Source organism: Sitophilus oryzae, unplaced genomic scaffold (genome assembly GCF_002938485.1).
Source record: "Sitophilus oryzae breed Bouriz unplaced genomic scaffold, Soryzae_2.0 scaffold_1420_pilon_pilon, whole genome shotgun sequence".
In the NCBI taxonomy this organism is placed as follows: domain Eukaryota; kingdom Metazoa; phylum Arthropoda; class Insecta; order Coleoptera; family Curculionidae; genus Sitophilus; species Sitophilus oryzae.
In genome coordinates this window covers 119,830-141,484 of record NW_022146083.1, presented here as the reverse complement: position 1 = coordinate 141,484, position 21,655 = coordinate 119,830, and the positions used below count along the sequence as shown (strand labels likewise).

General features: G+C 30.6%; 1 protein-coding gene across 1 annotated transcript in view; it reads right to left on the bottom strand.

Moving 5' to 3' along the window:
• LOC115876212 overlaps window positions 1-21,655 on the bottom strand; it is a 105,861-nt gene that overhangs the window by 33,518 nt on the left and 50,688 nt on the right. Inside the window, exons 15-26 of the mRNA XM_030891911.1 lie at window positions 19,737-19,884; window positions 18,266-18,367; window positions 18,001-18,085; window positions 17,313-17,425; window positions 17,074-17,205; window positions 16,789-16,935; window positions 13,696-13,859; window positions 11,606-11,840; window positions 9,355-9,528; window positions 9,070-9,216; window positions 5,289-5,452; window positions 3,185-3,408 (exon numbers count right to left, since the gene is read on the bottom strand). Coding sequence (XP_030747771.1) covers window positions 3,185-3,408; window positions 5,289-5,452; window positions 9,070-9,216; window positions 9,355-9,528; window positions 11,606-11,840; window positions 13,696-13,859; window positions 16,789-16,935; window positions 17,074-17,205; window positions 17,313-17,425; window positions 18,001-18,085; window positions 18,266-18,367; window positions 19,737-19,884 — 1,835 coding nt within the window. The remainder of the gene's footprint in view (window positions 1-3,184; window positions 3,409-5,288; window positions 5,453-9,069; window positions 9,217-9,354; window positions 9,529-11,605; window positions 11,841-13,695; window positions 13,860-16,788; window positions 16,936-17,073; window positions 17,206-17,312; window positions 17,426-18,000; window positions 18,086-18,265; window positions 18,368-19,736; window positions 19,885-21,655) is intronic.

Genomic DNA, 21,655 nt, shown 5'->3' with positions numbered 1-21,655 from the left:
CAATCGTCGTTAGTCTCAGAAATGTGAAATTGTCATATCCAATCTTTGTAAATTAAAATAAATAAAAATTTCAAATGAAGAAAGTGTGTAGGATTATTATTGGTTCCAACTTTTCATGGCCATACAGTTTCGAGGATGCGTTGACCGGTGAAAGTTACTTACGTTTTTTAGAGAACGGTTTTCAATGGTGTTCTAATTTTGTTATGATTTATAACTTATAAAATGACAAAATATATTATTAAACGGCTCTTTATAATTTACATTATACAAACTAAAACTTAAAAAATAATATCACTACACACACTTTAAGTTATTTTAGAAAATGCTCAAAAAATCTGCAATTATTATTTTGAGTACATAAATGCATCTTTTTAAAACTGGATTTCTAGCTATTGTCACAGAACGACCGGTCGACTTAATTAAACTTCTCCTGTTCCGCCTCTTCGAGTGCCCCTCTTAATTCATAAGTTCTTTTGTAAACCTTGTTAACCATACCGCATAAAAAAAATCTAAAATGAATAGGTCAAGTGACCGAGGAGACCCATGCAATTGGTCCACCTCTATCTATCCCTGAGTCTACATAATTATGATATAAATAATTTTTAACATTTCTTTATTGTGTGGGGGGGGGTTTGGTGTGTCACTTTGAATAAGAAGACTAAGGAAGGAGCATATCAAAATCTTAAGTACACCGCGATGGGCCTCAAATATGGCCGACTTAAATTCCGGTTTATCAGTGTCGTTCTAATTTTATTTAAAAAATGTAAAACTATGATGTAGGGTAGACGTGGGGTAGACTCAATAATTTGTTGTTTTATTTTACGTTGTGAATAAATGTTGGTAGTTATTAAAATTGTTATAAAAATATATAATTCTAATAAAATAGATAAGTTATAATAAGTATTTATTACCACAAACATCCGATACGCTACTGAAGCTTAGAGTAAGTCAAATTAACGTATTAAATTCTTTGATATCTAATCTTTGACAAGTAATAAATAAAAGCTAAAATGCGAGAAAAAATATATAATTTAGTAAATTTAAGTGAATTTCATAAATGATCGGTTTACTACACGTATGTATATTATATAGTCACTTACTAGCGAAAAGTTGTTCCATTATTTCACTCAATTTTTTGCCGAGATCTACCGCACGCTACACAACCAACTATTTTAGAGTCTTTTTCGATAAATCGCGATAGTGTCACTGTTAATTTAAGCGCTGCCACAATTTCCATCTAGATTTACTACCTTTATACAACTATCAGTAGTAGAATAAATAATAAATAACATAAAATAAGCTCCTTAAAGACTGACAAATCCACAAAATTTCAAATCAAATTCAAATGTGTCAAATGAATCGTCAAACAGAACTGTCAAGGATCCCCACCCTAGAGTGCTTTTATGGCGCTTTTTCCGCCCACCATGCATGAATACATGGATAGCATTATGCTCCTTCCTTAGTTTTCTTATTCAAAGGGTGTGTCATAATGAAAGTCATATTGGAACCACTCTATTAATGCGCGAATATCAAAATTTAACTTTTCTAACATGTCTTGAAAGCCGTTCTCTAAAAAACGTAAGTAACTTTCACCGGTCAACGTATCCTGGAAACTGTATGGCCAGGAAAAGTTAAACCAATAATCCTACACGCTTTTCTTCATTTGAAAAACTCTTATTTACAATTTTTGTTTATTTTAATTTACAAAGATTGGATGTTTTCATGGTCTAAGTGAAATTAGTAAAGAAAGATAAGAATTTGCTATAACTCAGTAATTTTGTGAGAGAAACATATTATAGCTTATATCGCTGAAAAGCTTAAAAAATGGCGCTTTTTATGAAGTCATGGCCAACTATGGTTTCCATTTAACAAAACATATGTTTATGTCATATGTCAAAAATGATAGGCTTTAGAAACAATCGGAGAACACAGTCTCATTAGGGATATCATTATCTACAACTTTTATCTCAAAACTTTTTGTCTAAAATAGATTATAATGGAATTAGGGACCATTTTTAAAATAGCCGAAATTTGTTTTTTTGTCGAAATATCTAGTAAGCCATGAACTTTTTCGAAAATCTGAAAGGCGCATATTTATGACCCCAGTAGTTTCCGAGATACCCATAGAGAACATCGTAGGAAACTCACCCTGTATGTGACATTAATGATATAAATAAACTATTAGAACAGTTAGATGAGTGTCAATTTTCATTTTATATGATTACTCAGAATCTCTATTGTATTTAATGGTTGTTACCTGTAAAAGGTAGAGGAAATTATAACATCTTAATTCCCGTTAATAATATCGCAACGGAGTTATGACCCTAGATCGTATATATTTACGTGGATAAGTAAATCACTATGAAAACTGTCGCAAACATATCAGCAACTTCCATTTATCTTCTTTTTTTTTGCACACGCGGTGCTTCTACTCTATATCTAATCTTGTCGAGGACCCCTATCGTCCACGCGCCAAATTTGAACATTAATTTAAAAAATTTAATTTGTAAAATACATATATTTGAGCAATTAATTGAATGTTTACTATCACAAGAATTAAATTATATAAAAAATACATTTAGTCACTCCGCGTACGAATATCAGTATTCTTAAGAAATCTAACCAGAAAGTATCCATGTTGTTTAATAAAAATAAAAGAACAACTGAATACTTTACATGCCTATGAAAAGATAATTCGGGGACCTTTATATTAGAACTTCCACACACCAAACACATTCTAGTCATTTTTACGGGCATTTAGGAAGTCCAACGAAAAAAAATAGAAATATAATAAATATTGCACTAACTTAAAATTATTTTTTTAACACACTTGCATCCTTGGCTATATAAAAACGATCGATAAAACAGTAATTAATTAAATTTTTAAAATAAAAATGCAAAAAACAAGCGTCGTTACATAGTGGAAATAAGATTATGACATATGATTATAACAATATTATGACATGACTATTCAGTAAGAAATAACATATCATAAAAGCATCCATGCAATTATTTTACTTCCATATTTTTGATTGATTCTATTGATTACTATAATAAAACTTCATAACCTTAAGATTATTAATTTTAACTTACGTTAGTACAGTAGTACAACAAGTTACAAAAGAAAACATTAAAAAGAATGTATGTGAAAATGTTATGCACAATTTTCAATAATATGATTCACCTTTTGTTTTTCCTATTAGGATATTCATACAGATTATTTGGTAGAACACTGAGACACCGGAAACAATACTGTGGTAGTAACTTAACGTTTGTAGAGAGTTAAATCCTGCACGTAATTTTTCTCGTATCGTCTGAATATCGTCCTCACTTCTTACACCGTAGTCCAAAACTAAAGAAAGTTCTTTGGCTTTTTTTGCCACACCACTTGCAGACCATGCCTTCGATCTAATATGAAAAATAATTTGGGTATTAAAAATAAAATTGTCCTGGGGAAATTAAATGGTTAGATTATACAGGATGTTTCAAAAAACATGTGCTATCTCTCGTGGGGAGATTCCTCATTTAAAAATAAGATTTATTTTTTGTTTTAACATAGGTCCGGTTTTGCTTTGTTTCAAATGAGTATAAGAGTTAGTACCAAAACTCTTTCGTAGGGGGTTAAAGTCTTATATTTTTCTAGCTTTATTATAATATTCTTCCAAGTGCTTTTTAATTCGAATGAAATTTTGCGGGTAGAAGTTACTATTTGATGTTACATATTTTATTACTAAAAAAGTATCCACAGATTCATCACATGTACGTCATATGATGATGTACATATGATGATAAAATTATAATCATTCGAAAAAATATTAAGACCCTGTATCTACGAAACAAAGCAGAATCGGACTATATTGATATAAAAAATAAATCTTATTTTTATGTGAGGAATCTTTTTTTTTGTTTGAAGTGGAGGCTAAGAATCAGTTTGAGTATTTTCCAAGAGTATGGTTCAGGTATGTGGATGATATTTTTGCTGTTTTTGACACACATTCAGACATCATAGATAATTTTATTTCTAAGTTAAATAATCGTTTTCCTTCCATTAAATTTACACATGAAATTGAGAACAACGACAGATTACCATTTCTAGATGTATTAGTTATTAGAAATAATAATAATTGCCTGGAATTTGATATCTATAGGAAAAATACCACTACACGCAGATATATTCCTAATGAATCATATCAAAGTGTTGAACATAAAATGGCTAGTTTAAATTTCTTAGTTCATAGATTACTTAGTTTTCCACTTCCCAGCGAAAGATATGAAATAGAAAGAGATTACATTAGGAATGTAGCTGAGTGTAATGGATATTCTTCTTCACTAGCTGATAAAATAATTAGAAAACCTAGGTATAGGTTAATGATTTCTGAAAATTCGACTTTTCAAGTGGAGAAAGATACGTCAAAATATTTTTCAATACCGTTTGATAGAGAGTTATCCCGTGGTCTAAAAGGAATTTTTAAGAATGTCAATTATAAACTTGTGTATAGTGCTAATAATAATTACAACAATTATTAAGTAATCCAAAGGATAAAACACCTCTACTGGAAAGGTCGGGTATTTATGAAATCTCTTGTAAAGATTGTAATCAGAAATATGTTGGGCAAACTAGAAGATCAATATTAACTAGATTTAAAGAACATTTAGCTCAGATAAGATATGGTAGACCTGGCAAATCTTGCGTTGCCGAACATATTGTTGATAAAGAATATTGTACAGATCTTAATAACTTAAAATTACTTAAACAAGTCTCAAATTACAGGCAATTAGACGCATATGAAAGCATCAGAATTAATAAATGTAAAGATAGTATGAACAGAGACAACGGTCCAATTCCTTCAAGTTCTTTGTTCCTACTACTATAGTGGCGGAAATCTAACTGTTACGCTCCGTGGGTTCTGACTCGGTTGGCTAGATCTTGCCACGCCCACTCTGTGCCCACTGAGCGAGTATATAAACGCTCCAATTGTAGATTGTACTTTAGTTTATAATCATCTGCTGATGATGCTAACATGGTTAGCGATACGCGCATCCAGTGTAAAAATAAAAGTGTTTTGGTGTATTGTGGTGATTTATTGTTTTATTTTGCTGAGGAATCTCCCCACGAAAGATGTCTCAAGTTTTTTTAAACATCCTGTATTTTAGAGATTTTCTAGGGTTGTTTTTAGTAGTCGCAATCAGAGACAGTGCTACTAAGTGACACTAATTTGAGGTTTGTTAATAGTATGAACCTGGAGAAAACACTAGTTGTAGTACTGAAGAATATAGAAATAACTTACACCATCTTGTAGAATTCCATTGCCATAGTTATAGATGTTGTGGGTCCCAGTCTATCCAAAACCATTTGGTTAATACTCTCGTTAATGACAACATGTCCAAATATTGCCAGGTCCAGTATTTTCGAGGCCATTTCAATTTCATGTTTGGCATTTTTGTGTAGAGACTATAAAATACATTGATCATAATATAACGAATAGATAACATGTATATCCAGTAAAAATATGTATATTTTATTGATAGCTGTTTGTTGTCATTTTAATTCAAAACTAGATACGATTTTTTTATAATTATTTAGAATGTTATCTATCGAAATCATATGAGGCGTCAAGTTGCAAAACCCTCCTTATCTATTTAAAAAAAATGGCCTAATGACATATATTAATTGCGAACCCTAAAATATACATAAATATAGTCAAAACTCCAGCAACAGTCGCCTATTCCTATATAAAATTCACTACAAATTAAGTTTCTGCAATAAAATCTATCCTGTAAAATAGCAAATCTAATAAATCAGAAAATCAATGAATTCAGAAGACAAAATCAATGAGACAGAAAATTGTAGAGAGAAACAAGCCATATAACATAGGATACAACATTTTAATGAACATGTGCTTTCCATAAAATCAATGAATTGAAAAATATACGAAACAATATACATGTACTGATTTCTTTCGAAAATCTACAACTATGAAACTATGATCCCTTCCCCGACACAAACGGTACATTGTGAGACAGAAAATTGTGGAGAGAAACAAGCCCTATAACATAGGATACAACATTTTAATGAACAGTACTTTCCATAAAATCAATAAAATGAAAAATATACGAAATCATATACATGTACTGATTTCTTTCGAAAATCGACAACTATGAAACTATGATCCCTTCCCCGACACAAACGGTACATTGTGAGACAGAAAATTGTGGAGAGAAACAAGCCCTATAACATAGGATACAACATTTTAATGAACAGTACTTTCCATAAAATCAATAAAATGAAAAATATACGAAATAATATACATGTACTGATTTCTTTCGAAAATTGACAACTATGAAACTATGATCCTTTCCCCGACACAAACGGTACATTATGAGACTGGAAATTGTAGAGAGAAACAAGCCCTATAACATAGGATACAACATTTTAATGAACAGTGCTTTCTATAAAATCAATAAAGTGAAAAATATACGAAACAATATACATGTACTGATTTTGTTCAAAAATCGACAACTATGAAACTATGATCCCTTCACCGACACAAACGGTACATTGTCAGACAGGAAATTGTAGAGAGAAACAAGCCCTATAACATAGGATACAACATTTTAATGAACAGTGCTTTCCATAAAATCAATAAAGTGAAAAATATACGAAACAATATACATGTACTGATTTTGTTCAAAAATCGACAACTATGAAATTATGAACCCTTCCCCGACACAAACGGTACATTGTGAGGCAGGAAATTGTAGAGAGAAACAAGCCCTATAACATAGGATACAACATTTTAATGAACAGTACTTTCCATAAAATCAATAAAATGAAAAATATACGAAATAATATACATATACTCATTTCTTTCGAAAATTGACAACTATGAAACTATGATCCTTTCCCCGACACAAACGGTACATTGTGAGACAGGAAATTGTAGAGAGAAACAAGCCCTATAACATAGGATACAACATTTTAATGAACAGTGCTTTCTATAAAATCAATAAAGTGAAAAATATACGAAACAATATACATGTACTGATTTCTTTCGAAAATCGACAACTATGAAACTATGAACCCTTCCCCGACACAAACGGTACATTGTGAGACAGGAAATTGTAGAGAGAAACACAAGCCCTATAACATAGGATACAACATTTTAATGAACAGTGCTTTCCATAAAATCAATAAAGTGAAAAATATACGAAACAATATACATGTACTGATTTCTTTCAAAAATCGACAACTATGAAACTATGATCCCTTCCCCGACACAAACGGTACATTGTGAGACAGAAAATTGTGGAGAGAAACAAGCCCTATAACATAGGATACAACATTTTAATGAACAGTGCTTTCCATAAAATCAATAAAGTGAAAAATATACGAAACAATATACATGTACTGATTTCTTTCAAAAATCGACAACTATGAAACTTTGATCCCTTCCCCGACACAAACGGTACATTGTGAGACTGGAAATTGTAGAGAGAAACAAGCCCTATAACATAGGATAAAACATTTTAATGAACAGTGCTTTCCATAAAATCAATAAAATGAAAAATATACGAAATAATATACATGTTCTGATTTCTTTCGAAAATCGACAACTATGAAACTACGATGACTTTAAACATATCCTAAAACAGTTTTTGCATATTATCTCGAAACAAAGTTTTTGGGATAAGACGAGTTTTCAACTTAACGTTTCATTTATTTTATTTTACTATACCAAAAAAAATATTAAAATAAAAGAAATGTTTTTAGTGTTCAAAGAAAATATCAAAATGTAGCAAAATTCATTTTCTTTAAATTTACAATGCAAGGCAATATCAGCATTATACGAAGTAATATAAAATAGAAATAGCGAAAGGAAATATGAAAATATTAATATTCCATCTGAAATTTCTAGTTTCTGTATTTTCTTAAATTAAAATTATAATTTCATATGAATTGCAGAAGCAATAAAAAATAAAACTTAATAAAAATATATGTGCATAATGTTTGAGAGTATGATTCGCATTTTATATTTTGATTTTAATTTTAATTTATTACAGAAAACTTTTTGTCAGTAGTAAATCAATTGATATAATCGATATTTGATTGCAATAGAACTACATTAAAAGAATATAAAACTTAACATAAAAAAACGTACATAATTTTTGAGGATATGGTTATCCTTTTTATATATTATTTTTTATACTAATATATAAAATCCTTAAGTAACTGACTCACTGATTAATCACGATCCTGCTTAAACCACTCAACGTAAGAAGCTAAATTTTGGCATACAGGTTGATTCTAGGGTGTAGAGGTTCGATAAGAAGGGATTTTTCGAAATTCCAAGGGGGTGAAACCACCCCTCAAATATTACAATATTTTTTATTTAAAAAACGGTCAAGTTTCCGAAAAAACGCTTAAACACGTATATTTTATTTTGTTTTTCTACATATTTTTAAATTTTTTAAAAATTTATACAGGGTGTTTCATAAAATATGACCATTGAGTAATCACGATTCTGCTTAAACTGCTTGACGTTTAAAGCTGATTTTTGGCAAACGGATTGACTGTGGGGAGTAGAGGTTCGATATGGAGGGGTTTCTCGAAGTTCCAAGAGGGTGAAAACGCCCCTCAAATATTACAATATTTGTTATTAAAAAACGGTTAGTCTTTCGGGAAAACGCTTGGACATGCATAATTTATTTTGTTTTTTTACATATCTTGAAAATTTTTAAAAAATCATACATGTTCCAAAAATTTGGGTAATTGATTAATCACGATCCTGCTTAAACTACTTCAAGTAAAAAGCTTATTTTTGGCAAACGGATTTTTCGAAAGTCAAATTCCAACGAGATGAAACTACCCCTCAAATATGACCAAGTTATATAATAATATCGCCATATTGTTTTTTCTCATGCTGATATAAATGTGAGAAAATTTTATCCAGTTTGTGTGTTAATGGAAATTCTTGCTTTGCTTTATCATCATCATTACAAATGATTAATTCGACGCGAACGAAGTCGCGGGTACACGCTAGTTTTATTATATTACAGAAACCTACTTACCATTACTATATCAATCAATAGTCGATTGTGACTGCATATAACAGAAGACCTAGTAAACGTATTAGTCTTTTTTAGAGTTAATTGGACTCCTCTGTCAAGCATCTCAGCAACGGTTTGTCCCAGAGCGCTGATTGCCAACGGGTATACCTAAAATATATTAACATTGTAGAAGATCCTTTGACAATCAATAAAATGAGTGGCATTGGGAATTATGAGTGATATTTTCAGAGATAAAAAGGTGCCCATCAACCTAAATCCCTAATCTTTATAGTAAATAAAACATACCTCTCCTACGTTAGCCATAGTATAGACGCTGTTCTTTGTGTTCACCGGGTTGTCAAATTCGTGAGTGAGTTCATATTCCGTCCATGTAGTGAGTGTAGTGATCGGTCGTGATTGTAACAAGTACAGCCTATTCTGTAAAAAATCATTTGGTTTAGTTTTATTGTGCGTGGAAGAGAACGATGGAAAGATCAGCACAAGGAAACTTGAGGATGAAATAGGAATAGATCACACTACAGCGTTTCGAATTTTGAAACGACATAAATACTATTCCTTCAAATATGAAAAGCACCAAGAGCTACGAGATGGGGACGAAATACGGCGGCAGGTGTTTTGTTTTGATACTGACGAATACACGTTTACCATAAATAATGAACCCAATGTTCAGAATTATCGATATTGGAACAAAGAAAACCAACACAGGTTTGTCGAAACAAGGACGCAAAATCCACAGAAAGTAAATGTTTGGGCATGGATACTCGGACACAATATTATCGGACCATTATTTCTTACGCGAAATTTAAATGCAGAATATTATTTGGATCTACTCGAAAATCATATTTTTCCTGCTTTACATGATGCCGCTAGGGAAAATCATGAAGTTTGGAACCAAATGGATGGCTGCCCGGCACATAGTTCCCTGGCTGTTCGGGAATATTTAGACAATAGTTTTAACGGAAACATTATTGGCCTAAATCATACAGTAAATTGGCCAGAAAGGTCTCCTGATATTTCGCCAAATGATTTCTTTCTCTGGGGCTATTTAAAAAACAGGATATACCAGGATAAAAAATACCCAAATATAAATGAGTTAAAAAATGCTATTTCTGCCGAATGCAATAGAATTTCAATTTACCAACTAGCGAATGTAAGAAGAGAATTTTATGATCGCCTGGGTTATTGTCTAGCAGTCGATGGAGGAATATTTGAACATCTACTTAAATCCTAAAGTTCTAACAATTTAATAGTACCTAAATTAGTAAGTTATTGAATATTGTAATAATACTATAATTAATCTTGTAATTGATTACTTTATTTTACTTTATTTCATATTAATTTGTATTTATAAATACATCTTTAAGATTTCCGATGTAGGAATGAGTTTTCCATAATAATAAAGCACTAAATAGGTAAATTTTAGAAGTGACAACTTCATTTGACAGTTATGATTTACCTTGAATGGTGCTCATAAGTAAATACAGGGCCATAAGAAAGGAGAAATATTTAAAAAGAAACCGGCGATAACTCGTAAACGAGCTAATCAAAAATATCTAAAGTTATTCTTTTGAATGTGGGTTTTAGTGCTCTTCAATAAACCTAAATAGAATTATTATCTAAAATAATTAGGCAAGTCAATAATTGACCCCATTAAAATTTACACGGGATTTCCTATGTCCCGTCCGACGATGCAACACCCGGTATACTTACGTGGATAAGTAAATCACTAAGGAAACTGTCGCAAACATATCAACGACTTCCATTTATCTTCTTTTTTTGTTGCACACGCGGTGTTTCTCCTCTATCTATCCTTGTCAAGGACCTATCGTCCACGCGCCAAATTTGAACATTAATTTAAAAATTTTAATTTGTAAAATGCATATATTTGAGCAATAAATTGAACGTTTACTGTCACAGAAATTAAATTGTATAAAAAATACATTTAGCCACTCCGTATGAATATCAATATTCTTAAGAAATCTAACCAGAAAGTATGCATGTGGTTTAATATAAATAAAAGAACAACTGAATACTTTACTTGTCTATGAAAAGATAATTCGGGGACCTTTATATTAGAACTTCTACACAACGAACACTTTCTAGTCATTTTTACGGGCATTTAGGAAGTCCAACGAAAAAAAATAGAAATATAATTATAGCACAAACTTAAAATTATTTTTTTAACACACTTGCATCCTTGGCTATATAAAAACGATCGATAAAACAGTAATTAATTAAATTTTTAAAATAAAAATGCAAAAAACAAGCGTCGTTACATAGTGGAAATAAGATTATGACATATTATGATTATGACAATATTATGACATGACTATTCAGTAAGAAATAACATATCATAAAAGCATCCATGCAATTATTTTACTTCCATATTTTTGATTGATTCTATTGATTACTATAATAAAACTTCATAACCTTAAGATTATTAATTTTAACTTACGTTAGTACAGTAGTACAACAAGTTACAAAAGAAAACATTAAAAAAGAATGTATGTGAAAATGTTATGCACAATTTTCAATAATATGATTCACCTTTTGTTTTTCCTATTAGGATATTCATACAGATTATTTGGTAGAACACTGAGACACCGGAAACAATACTGTGGTAGTAACTTAACGTTTGTAGAGAGTTAAATCCTGCACGTAATTTTTCTCGTATCGTCTGAATATCGTCCTCACTTCTTACACCGTAGTCCAAAACTAAAGAAAGTTCTTTGGCTTTTTTTGCCACACCACTTACAGACCATGCCTTCGATCTAAAATGTAAAATATTTTGGGTATTAAAAATAAAATTGTCCTGGGGAAATTAAATGGTTAAATTATACAGGATGTTTCAAAAAACCTGTGCTATCTCTCGTGGGGAGATTCCTCATTTAAAAATAAGATTTATTTTTTGTTTTAACATAGGTCCGGTTTTGCTTTGTTTCGTTGGTACTAACTCTTTCGTAGGGGGTTAAAGTCTTATATTTTTCTAGAATTATTATAATATTCTTCCAAGTGCTTAATAATTCGAATGAAATTTTGAGGGTAGAAGTTACTATTTGATGTTACATATTTTATTACTAAAAAAGTATCCACAGATTCATCATATGTACGTCATATGATGATGTACATATGATGATAAAATTATAATCAATCGAAAAAATATTAAGACCCTGTATCTACGAAACAAAGCAGAATCGGACTATATTGATATAAAAAATAAATCTTATTTTTATGTGAGGAATCTTTTTTTTTGTTTGAAGTGGAGGCTAAGAATCAGTTTGAGTATTTTCCAAGAGTATGGTTTAGGTATGTGGATGATATTTTTGCTGTTTTTGACACACATTCAGACATCATAGATAATTTTATTTCTAATCGTTTTCCTTCCATTAAATTTACACATGAAATTGAGAACAACGACAGATTACCATTTCTAGATGTACTAGTTATTAGAAATACTAATAATTGCCTGGAATTTGATATCTATAGGAAAAATACCACTACACGCGGATATATTCCTAATGAATCATATCATAGTATTGAACATAAAATGTCTAGTTTAAATTTCTTAGTTCATAGATTACTTAGTTTTCCACTTTCCAACGAAAGATATGAAATAGAAAGAGATTACATTAGGTATGTAGTGAGTGTAATGGATATTATCCTTCACTAGTTGATAAAATAATTAGAAAACGTAGATATAGGTTAATGATTTCTGAAAATTCGACTTTTCAAGTGGAGAAAGATACGTCAAAATATTTTTCAATACCGTTTGATAAACAGTTATCCCGTGGTCTAAAAGGAATTTTTAAGAATGTCAATTATAAACTTGTGAATAGTGCTAATAATAAATTACAACAATTATTAAGTAATCCAAAGGATAAAACACCTCTACTGGAAAGGTCGGGTATTTATGAAATCTCCTGTAAAGATTGTAATCAGAAATATGTTGGGCAAACTAGAAGATCAATATTAACTAGATTTAAAGAACATTTAGCTCAGATAAGATATGGTAGACCTGGTAAATCTTGCGTTGCCGAACATATTGTTGATAAAGAACATTGTATAGATCTTAATAACTTAAAATTACTTAAACAAGTCTCAAATTACAGGCAATTAGATACATATAAAAGCATCAGAATTAATAAATGTAAAGATAGTATGAACAGAGACAACGGTCCAATTCCTTCAAGTTCTTTGTTCCTACTACTGTAGTGGCGGAAATCTAACTGTTACGCTCGGTGGGTTCTGACTCGGTTGGCTAGATCTTGCCACGCCCACTCTGTGCCCACTGAGCGAGTATATAAACGCTCCAATTGTAGATTGTATTTTAGTTTATAATCATCTGCTGATGATGCTAACATAGTTAGCGATACGCGCGTCCAGTGTAAAAATAATAGTGTTTTGGTGTATTGTGGTGATTTAGTGTTTTATTTTGCTGAGGAATCTCCCCACGAGAGATGTCTCAAGTTTTTTTAAACATCCTCTATTTTAGAGATTTTCTAGGGTTGCTTTTAGTAGTCGCAATCAGAGACAGTGCTACTAAGTGACACTAATTTGAGGTTTGTTAATAGTATGAACCTGGAGAAAACACTAGTTGTAGTACTGAAGAATATAGAAATAACTTACACCATCTTGTAGAATTCCATTGCCATAGTTATAGATGTCGTGGGTCCCAGTCTATCCAAAACCATTTGGTTAATACTCTCGTTAATGACAACATGTCCAAATATTGCCAGATCCAGTATTTTCGAGGCCATTTCAATTTCGTGTTTGGCATTTTTGTGTAGAGACTATAAAATACATTGATCATAATATAACGAATAGATAATATGTATATCCAGTAAAAATGTGTACATTTTATTGATAGCTGTTTGTTGTCATTTTAATTCAAAACTAGATACGATTTTTTTTTATAATTATTTAGAATGTTATGTATCGAAATCATATGAGGCGTCAAGTTGCAAAACCCTCCTTATTTATTTAAAAAAAATGGCCTAATGACATATATTAATTGCGGACCCTAAAATATACATAAATATAGTCAAAACTCCAGCAACAGTCGCCTATTCCTATATAAAATTCACTACAAATTAAGTTTCTATTAATTTCTATCAGTTTCTAAATCAAGTTAGGATGCAAATATCCGCGATATTCATCATACTGCAACAAAACTCGCCTTATCCGAATTATTTTTATATTTTTTTTCTTTAAAAATTAAATATTAATTTTTATTTCTAGAAAAAAAAGATACAAAACAATGATTCCACACAATGGACACGTTTTTTGTAAAATAGCGGTACATTGTGAGACAGAAAATTGTAGAGAGAAACAAGCCCTATAACATAGGATACAACATTTTAATGAACAGTGCTTTCCATAAAATCAATAAAGTGAAAAATATACGAAACAATATAGATGTACTGATTTCTTTCGAAAATCGACAACTATGAAACTATGATCCCTTCCCCGACACAAACGGTACATTGTGAGACAGGAAATTGTAGAGAGAAACAAGCCCTATAACATAGGATACAACATTTTAATGAACAGTACTTTCCATAAAATCAATAAAATGAAAAATATACGAAATAATATACATGTACTGATTTCTTTAGAAAATTGACAACTATGAAACTATGATCTTTTCCCCGACACAAACGGTACATTATGAGACAGAAAATTGTGGACAGAAACAAGCCCTATAACATAGGATACAACATTTTAATAAACAGTACTTTCCATAAAATCAATAAAATGAAAAATATACGAAATAATATACATGTACTGATTTCTTTCGAAAATCGACAACTATGAAACTATGAACCCTTCCCCGACACAAACGGTACATTGTGAGGCAGAAAATTGTAGAGAGAAACAAGCCCTATAACATAGGATACAACATTTTATTGAACAGTGCTTTCCATAAAATCAATAAAGTGAAAAATATACGAAACAATATACATGTACTGATTTCTTTCGAAAATCGACAACTATGAAACTATGATGACTTTAAACATATCCTAAAACAGTTTTTGCATATTATCTCGAAACAAAGTTTTTGGGATAAGACGAGTTTTCAACTTATCGTTTCATTTATTTTATTTTACTATAGCAAAAAAAAATATTAAAATAAAAGAAATGTTTTTAGTGTTCAAAGAAAATATCAAAATGTAGCAAAATTCATTTTCTTTAAATTTACAAAGCAAGGCAATATCAGCATTATACGAAGTAATATAAAATAGAAATAGCGAAAGGAAATATGAAAATATTAATATTCCATCTGAAATTTCTAGTCTCTGTATTTTCTTAAATTAAAATTATTATTTCATATGAATTGCAGGAGCAATAAAAAATAAAACTTAATAAAAATATATGTGCATAATTGTTGAGAATATAATTCGCATTTTATATTTTGATTTTAATTTTGATTTATTACAGAAAACTTTTTTTCAGTACTACATCAATTGATATAATCGATATTTGATTGCAATAGTACTACGTACATTAAAAGAATATAAAACTTAACATAAAAATACGTACATAATTTTTGAGGATATGATTATCCTTTTTATATATTATTTTTTATACTAATATATAAAATCCTTAAGTGACTGACTCACTGATTACTCACGATCCTGCTCAAACCACTCAACGTAAGAAGCTAAATTTTGGCATACAGGTTGATTCTAGGGTGTAGAGGTTCGATAAGGGATTTTTCGAAATTGCAGATCCAAGGGGGTGAAACCACACCACAAATATTTCAATATTTTTTATTTAAAAAACGGTCAAGTTTCCGAAAAAACGCTTAAACACGTATATTTTATTTTGTTTTTCTACATATCTTAAGTTTTTTTAAAAATGTATACAGGGTGTTTTGAAAAATCTGGTCATTGATTAATCACGATCCTGCTTAAAGCGCTTGACGTAAACAGCTGATTTTTGAAAAACGGATTGACTTTAGGGTGTAGAGGTTCGATAAGAAGGGATTTTTCGAAACTCGAATTCTAAGGGGGTGAAACCACACCTCAAAAATTAGAATATTTTTTATTTAAAAACCGGTGAGCTTTTCGGAAAAACTCTTAAACACGTATATTTTATTTTGTTGTTTTCCATATTTTGTGTGTTTCATAAAATATGACCAATCAATTGAGTAATCACGATTCTGCTTAAACTGCTCGACGTTTAAAGCTGATTTTTGTCAAACGGATTAACTGTGGGGTGTAGAGGTTCGATATGGAGGGGTTTCTCGAATCTCAAATTCCAAGAGGGTGAAAACGCCCCTCAAATATTACAATATTTGTTATTTAAAAAACGGTTAGTCTTTCGGGAAAACGCTTGGACACGCATAATTAATTTTGTTTTTTTACATATTTTGAAAATTTTTAAAAAATCATACAGGATGTTCCAAAAACTTGGGTAATTGATTAACCACGATTCTGCTTAAACTGCTTCAAGTAAAAAGCTTATTTTTGGCAAACGGATTTTTCGAAAGTCGAATTCCAACGAGATGAAACTACCCCTCAAATATGACCAAGTTATATAATAATATCGCCATATTGTTTTTTCTCATGCTGATATAAATGTGAGAAAATTTTATCCAGTTTGTGTGTTAATGGAAATTCTTGCTTTGCTTTATCATCACCATTACAAGTGATTAATTCGACGCAAACGAAGTCGCGGGTACACGCTAGTTTTAATATTTTACAGAAACCTACTTACCATTACTATATCAATCAATAGTCGATTGTGACTGCATATAACAGAAGACCTAGTAAACGTATTAGTCTTTTTTAGAGTTAACTGGACTCCTCTGTCAAGCATCTCAGCAACGGTTTGTCCCAGAGCGCTGATTGCCAACGGGTATACCTAAAATATATTAGCACTGTAGAAGATCCTTTGACAATCAATAAAATGAGTGGCATTGGGAATTATGAGTGATATTTTCAGAGAAAAAAAGGTGCCCATCAATCTAAATCCCTAATCTTTATAGTAAATAAAACATACCTCTCCTACGTTAGCCATAGTATAGACGCTGTTCTTTGTGTTCACCGGGTTGTCAAATTCGTGAGTGAGTTCATATTCCGTCCATGTAGTGAGTGTAGTGATCGGTCGTGATTGTAACAAGTACAGCCTATTCTGTAAAAAATCATTTGGTTTACTCTAAACAAAACGATAATTTGGTAGATTTTTTATGAACTCTTTAAGAAAATTAGACATATTTATTAATGTTCTTATTAGATAACCTTATAGAAAGCCCATTCAATGTCTCTTGGTCCTCCGAATAGTTCCTCTAGCATAAGACCAATTTTTCCCAGTTTTACCGCTTGTTCTTTGGTGATACTCCAGTTTTGATCACCTACAATTAACAAATAAATCCTGATAAATTCAAACCACATTACTTTAATTTGTTGGTAATTAAGGACTCTAATTTATCTCAGTTTATAATTTAATTTATACTGAAAGTGTGCTTAGCTGTAGGTTTTTTTTATATATTTCTAATATGTATTTGCTCTATGTAATTACTAATACTTTAGTCACAATAATGATTTATTGTTAAAAGTATACAGTGTATTTCAGGGATAGATACCGTATGATTAAAAAAAAACGGCGTCAAACACGGCTGGAAAATAACAATCAATGATAATTTTGCCGAGGTCAATCTCTAGACGGCCATTTACTAAAATTTGGCATTTTTAAATTTACTGAACACCATTTAAAAATCATCTTTACTCAGTATTAAAATAAGTAAGGGCCATTAAAAGATAATGAAAAATACGGACCAAGAAAATGATAATCTAGGACTTGACCTCACCAAATTTATCATCGATTGTCATTCCTCAACCGTCATTGACGCCGTTTTTTTTTCGAACGTAGGGAATTTCTAAGGTAGAGTTGCATAATTTTTTTAAATTTTACAGTAGTTCTACTTGCCATTCTTTTCAACCAACAGAAAACCTTCATTTTGATCGTTGATCGTATCAGTTTCTTTGGTACCATCATCACCTAATGTAATCACCTTGAAGAAAAACGGTAATATAAAGTATAATTGAATAAAATACGGCATTCAGTTGGCTTGGAAATGACAGTCAATGACTTTCCCCATATAATTTTACATAATATAAAATGATAGAGATATTTATTTCAAAGCCATTGCTGACGCCGTTTTTTTTTCGATGATATTGTATTATATACATACTTTGGTTTTTGATCCTATGACTTGATCTAACAAGCACACTTGTCCTGAGTAATTCCTATTTAAAATGAACGTATCTGGTTCCGATACTCCAGAGACAACACTCTGAAACAGTATAAAGGCAATGTAAAACAGAAGAGTACAATACATTTATAATGTACTGAACCCAGCACAGTAAAAACGTTGCCAAACGTATGAAATAAACCGAGAATATATGCATAATATGTGCATATTGCTAGGAGATGTGGAAGGGCATACAGCAGATTTGTCACGGTCGACCCAATCTAATTTCCTAAGTACTTAAAATTCTAGAGAAGGGTGTATATCATGCGTTCAGCTTTTTTCGATTTAATTGCGTCTCGTGATATTTTATTTGTTTATTTATTAACGAGTCCTTGTCATTTTCCCTACAGCTTGTAAATTTTTAAATGCAAGTTAGAAACACTTGCACTTTTGGTAAAAATAAGTGAAATTGAGTTGGTGTTTGACAGTGGTCGCGCTATTAGAACTCTGAATTCAAAAATCGATATCTCGAAATCGATTAGAAATAATAATTGATTGTAGTTTTTTTTTCAAAAACTTTCATAATATTTCTGCTATATTTTCTTCGCAGACAGTATGTGAAAATGTGTACAAATAAAAAAGTTACACGATTGAAAATGGCTATGCACTAAAAGTAAATGCACGGTTTTTTTTAAAAACTTTGAATTGAAAAAAACAAGCCTATCAATTATTTCTAATTTAAATACCTTATAAAAGGTCCGAACTTCAAAATAAAAAAAATGTTTCAATATCTAAAGTGGTTCTTGAGTTATCACGTGTTATGTGTTAGAAAGTTTTCTCGTTATAAAAAATATGGACACCCTAACGATATCCTTATAATTCCATTTCATATGCTCAGAAATCTAATGATTTTATCTAGTTATCTTTTCAAAAAAAAAGTCAGTAGGGGTAGAAGGCCGATTCTGCATCAGGAGGAGGAGGAGCAGAGGAGGAGGAGGAGGCGTAAATCAGCTAAGAACAGTTAAAATACGCTAATAAACAAGAATAAACAGGTTTGAACCGCTTTGAACAGCTTTAAAACAGAAATAAACGGGTCTGAACAAAAAATTAACAGGTCTGTTGTTTTAAGCTAAAAAGCCGTTCAAAGCGGTTCAAACCTGTTTATTCTTGTTTATTAGCGTATTTTAACTGTTCTTAGCTGATTTACGCCTCCTCCTCCTCCTCTGCTCGTCCTCCTCCTGATGCAGAATCGGCCTTCTACCCCTACTAAAGTCTTTTAAAAATAAGCGGTTCGCGATCGTGATTTTACTTTACTTGATAGGAAAAGACGTACCGGAGAAATGTGGCAACGCCGCAACAGCACACGATCGCGTTTCTCTCACTCCGACTTAATAAGATCTTTATGCTATTTACTTCCACACGTGTAAACACCGACACAAAAGTACGAGTTGCCAGCACGGTGTGTACTTACCTCGCCTAACCCATAATTTGAGGTTATGACCATCTGTGACGGATCGTTTGTAGAAGGATGCCAAGTAAACAAAACACCAGCCGAATCAGAAGGTACCATTTTCTGTATAACAACCGCCATATCAGTTCGAATTGGGAGTCCATGCTGCCTGATAAATAAATATTTATACAGGGTTCTTCACCACATACGACACGGAGTATTGTAACTAAACGATTAGATTTTTACAAATTGTAAGTTTTAGGTTCGTTGAACGACTATTAGAGCTACAATTTAAAAATATTTTACAAGATACAGAGTGTCCCAAATAAGTAAAAAATATTATAGTTGTATTTTTTTAAATGGAACACCCTGTATATTATTCTATTTTTGGATTCTACGTGTGAAATAAAGGTAAATTTGATTAAGGTTTATCACACTTTAACCCTACCGTTTATGAAATACTTTCAATTTTATGAAATTGCAGTAAAATTTTTAAGGCTTCATTTCTCCAAGGGTATCAAAGTTTTTAATACTAAATATTTACTGAAGATTATTTATTGATCAGATATTGTGTTGCAATAATAAAACTTTTACTACCTTATACAGAGTGTCCAAAAATTCATATTAAATAATTACTTGCTTTAAACGGCAATAACTTGTTTAATTTAAATGGAACACCCTATATATTTTAAGTGAATCAGATGTACAATGAAATTGTCTATCAAATTGTATTATACCATTTTTTACCCATCTCTTCAAGTTTTTATAGAAAATGAATTTTCTTATAATTTAGACCTCATTTATCACTATACCCATGGAATATTGACATTTTAGCTTATTTTTAAAGATGTAACAAATTTTCAAAGGGTTACTGAAATTGTCGATATAGTGGCTTATTTAATTAAAAAATTAAAAATACCGTTTAAATATTTTTTTGTTAAAGAGGACCAATTAATATGATCCCAGTATTCAAACTACATTAATTGACTGTTTACATTGATTAATAATAATTGCTCCAAATACTAAAAAACTGTATTTTGTGTGTGTATTAGACAGTGTGGTAAAAAGTAACACCTTATAAATTTTATTTCATTTTTTGACGAATGCTTATTTATAAAAACATAGACGTTTATTTTCATAACTTATTTTTATATTGATTTCTGGGCCAAATCCACATTTACTTAGAATACTTTATTAATTAAAACAATTTAAAAGTATGTAATTAACTAATTTTTGGTGTTTTTGGTCGCAAATAATGGTGGTATAATTAATTGGTTTACTCATTTACAAAGATTTAAATAGTTTTTTTTTGTATGCCAATGAACTTGCAATATTTACCACCTGTACATTTTGTACATATATGGTGCTATAAAAAATCTGAAATGTCAATATTCCATGGGTATAAATGAGGTCGAAATTATAAGAAAATGCATTTTCTATGAAAACTTCAAGAGATAGGTAAAAAATGATATAACACAATTTGATAGACAATTAAATTGTGCATCTGTTTCAGGCAAAATATATAGGGTGTTCTATTTAAATTAACCAAGTTATTGCCATTTAAAGCTAGTAATTATTTAGTACAAATTATGTATAAGGCAGTAAAATTTTTATTATTGCAACACAATATCTAATCAATGAATAATTTTCAGTAAATATTTAGCATTAAAAACTTTGATACCCTTGGAGAAATGAAGCCTTAAAATTTTTACTGGAATTTCATAAAATTGAAAATATTTCAAAAACGGTAAGGTTTAAGTGTGATAAACCTTAATCAAATTTACCTTTATTTCGATCGTAGAATCCCAAAATAGAATAATATACAGGGTGTTCCATTTAAAAAAATACAACTATAATATTTTTTACTTATTTGGGACTCTCTGTATCTTGTAAAAATATTTTTAAATTGTAGCTCTAATAGTCCTTCAATGAACTCAAAA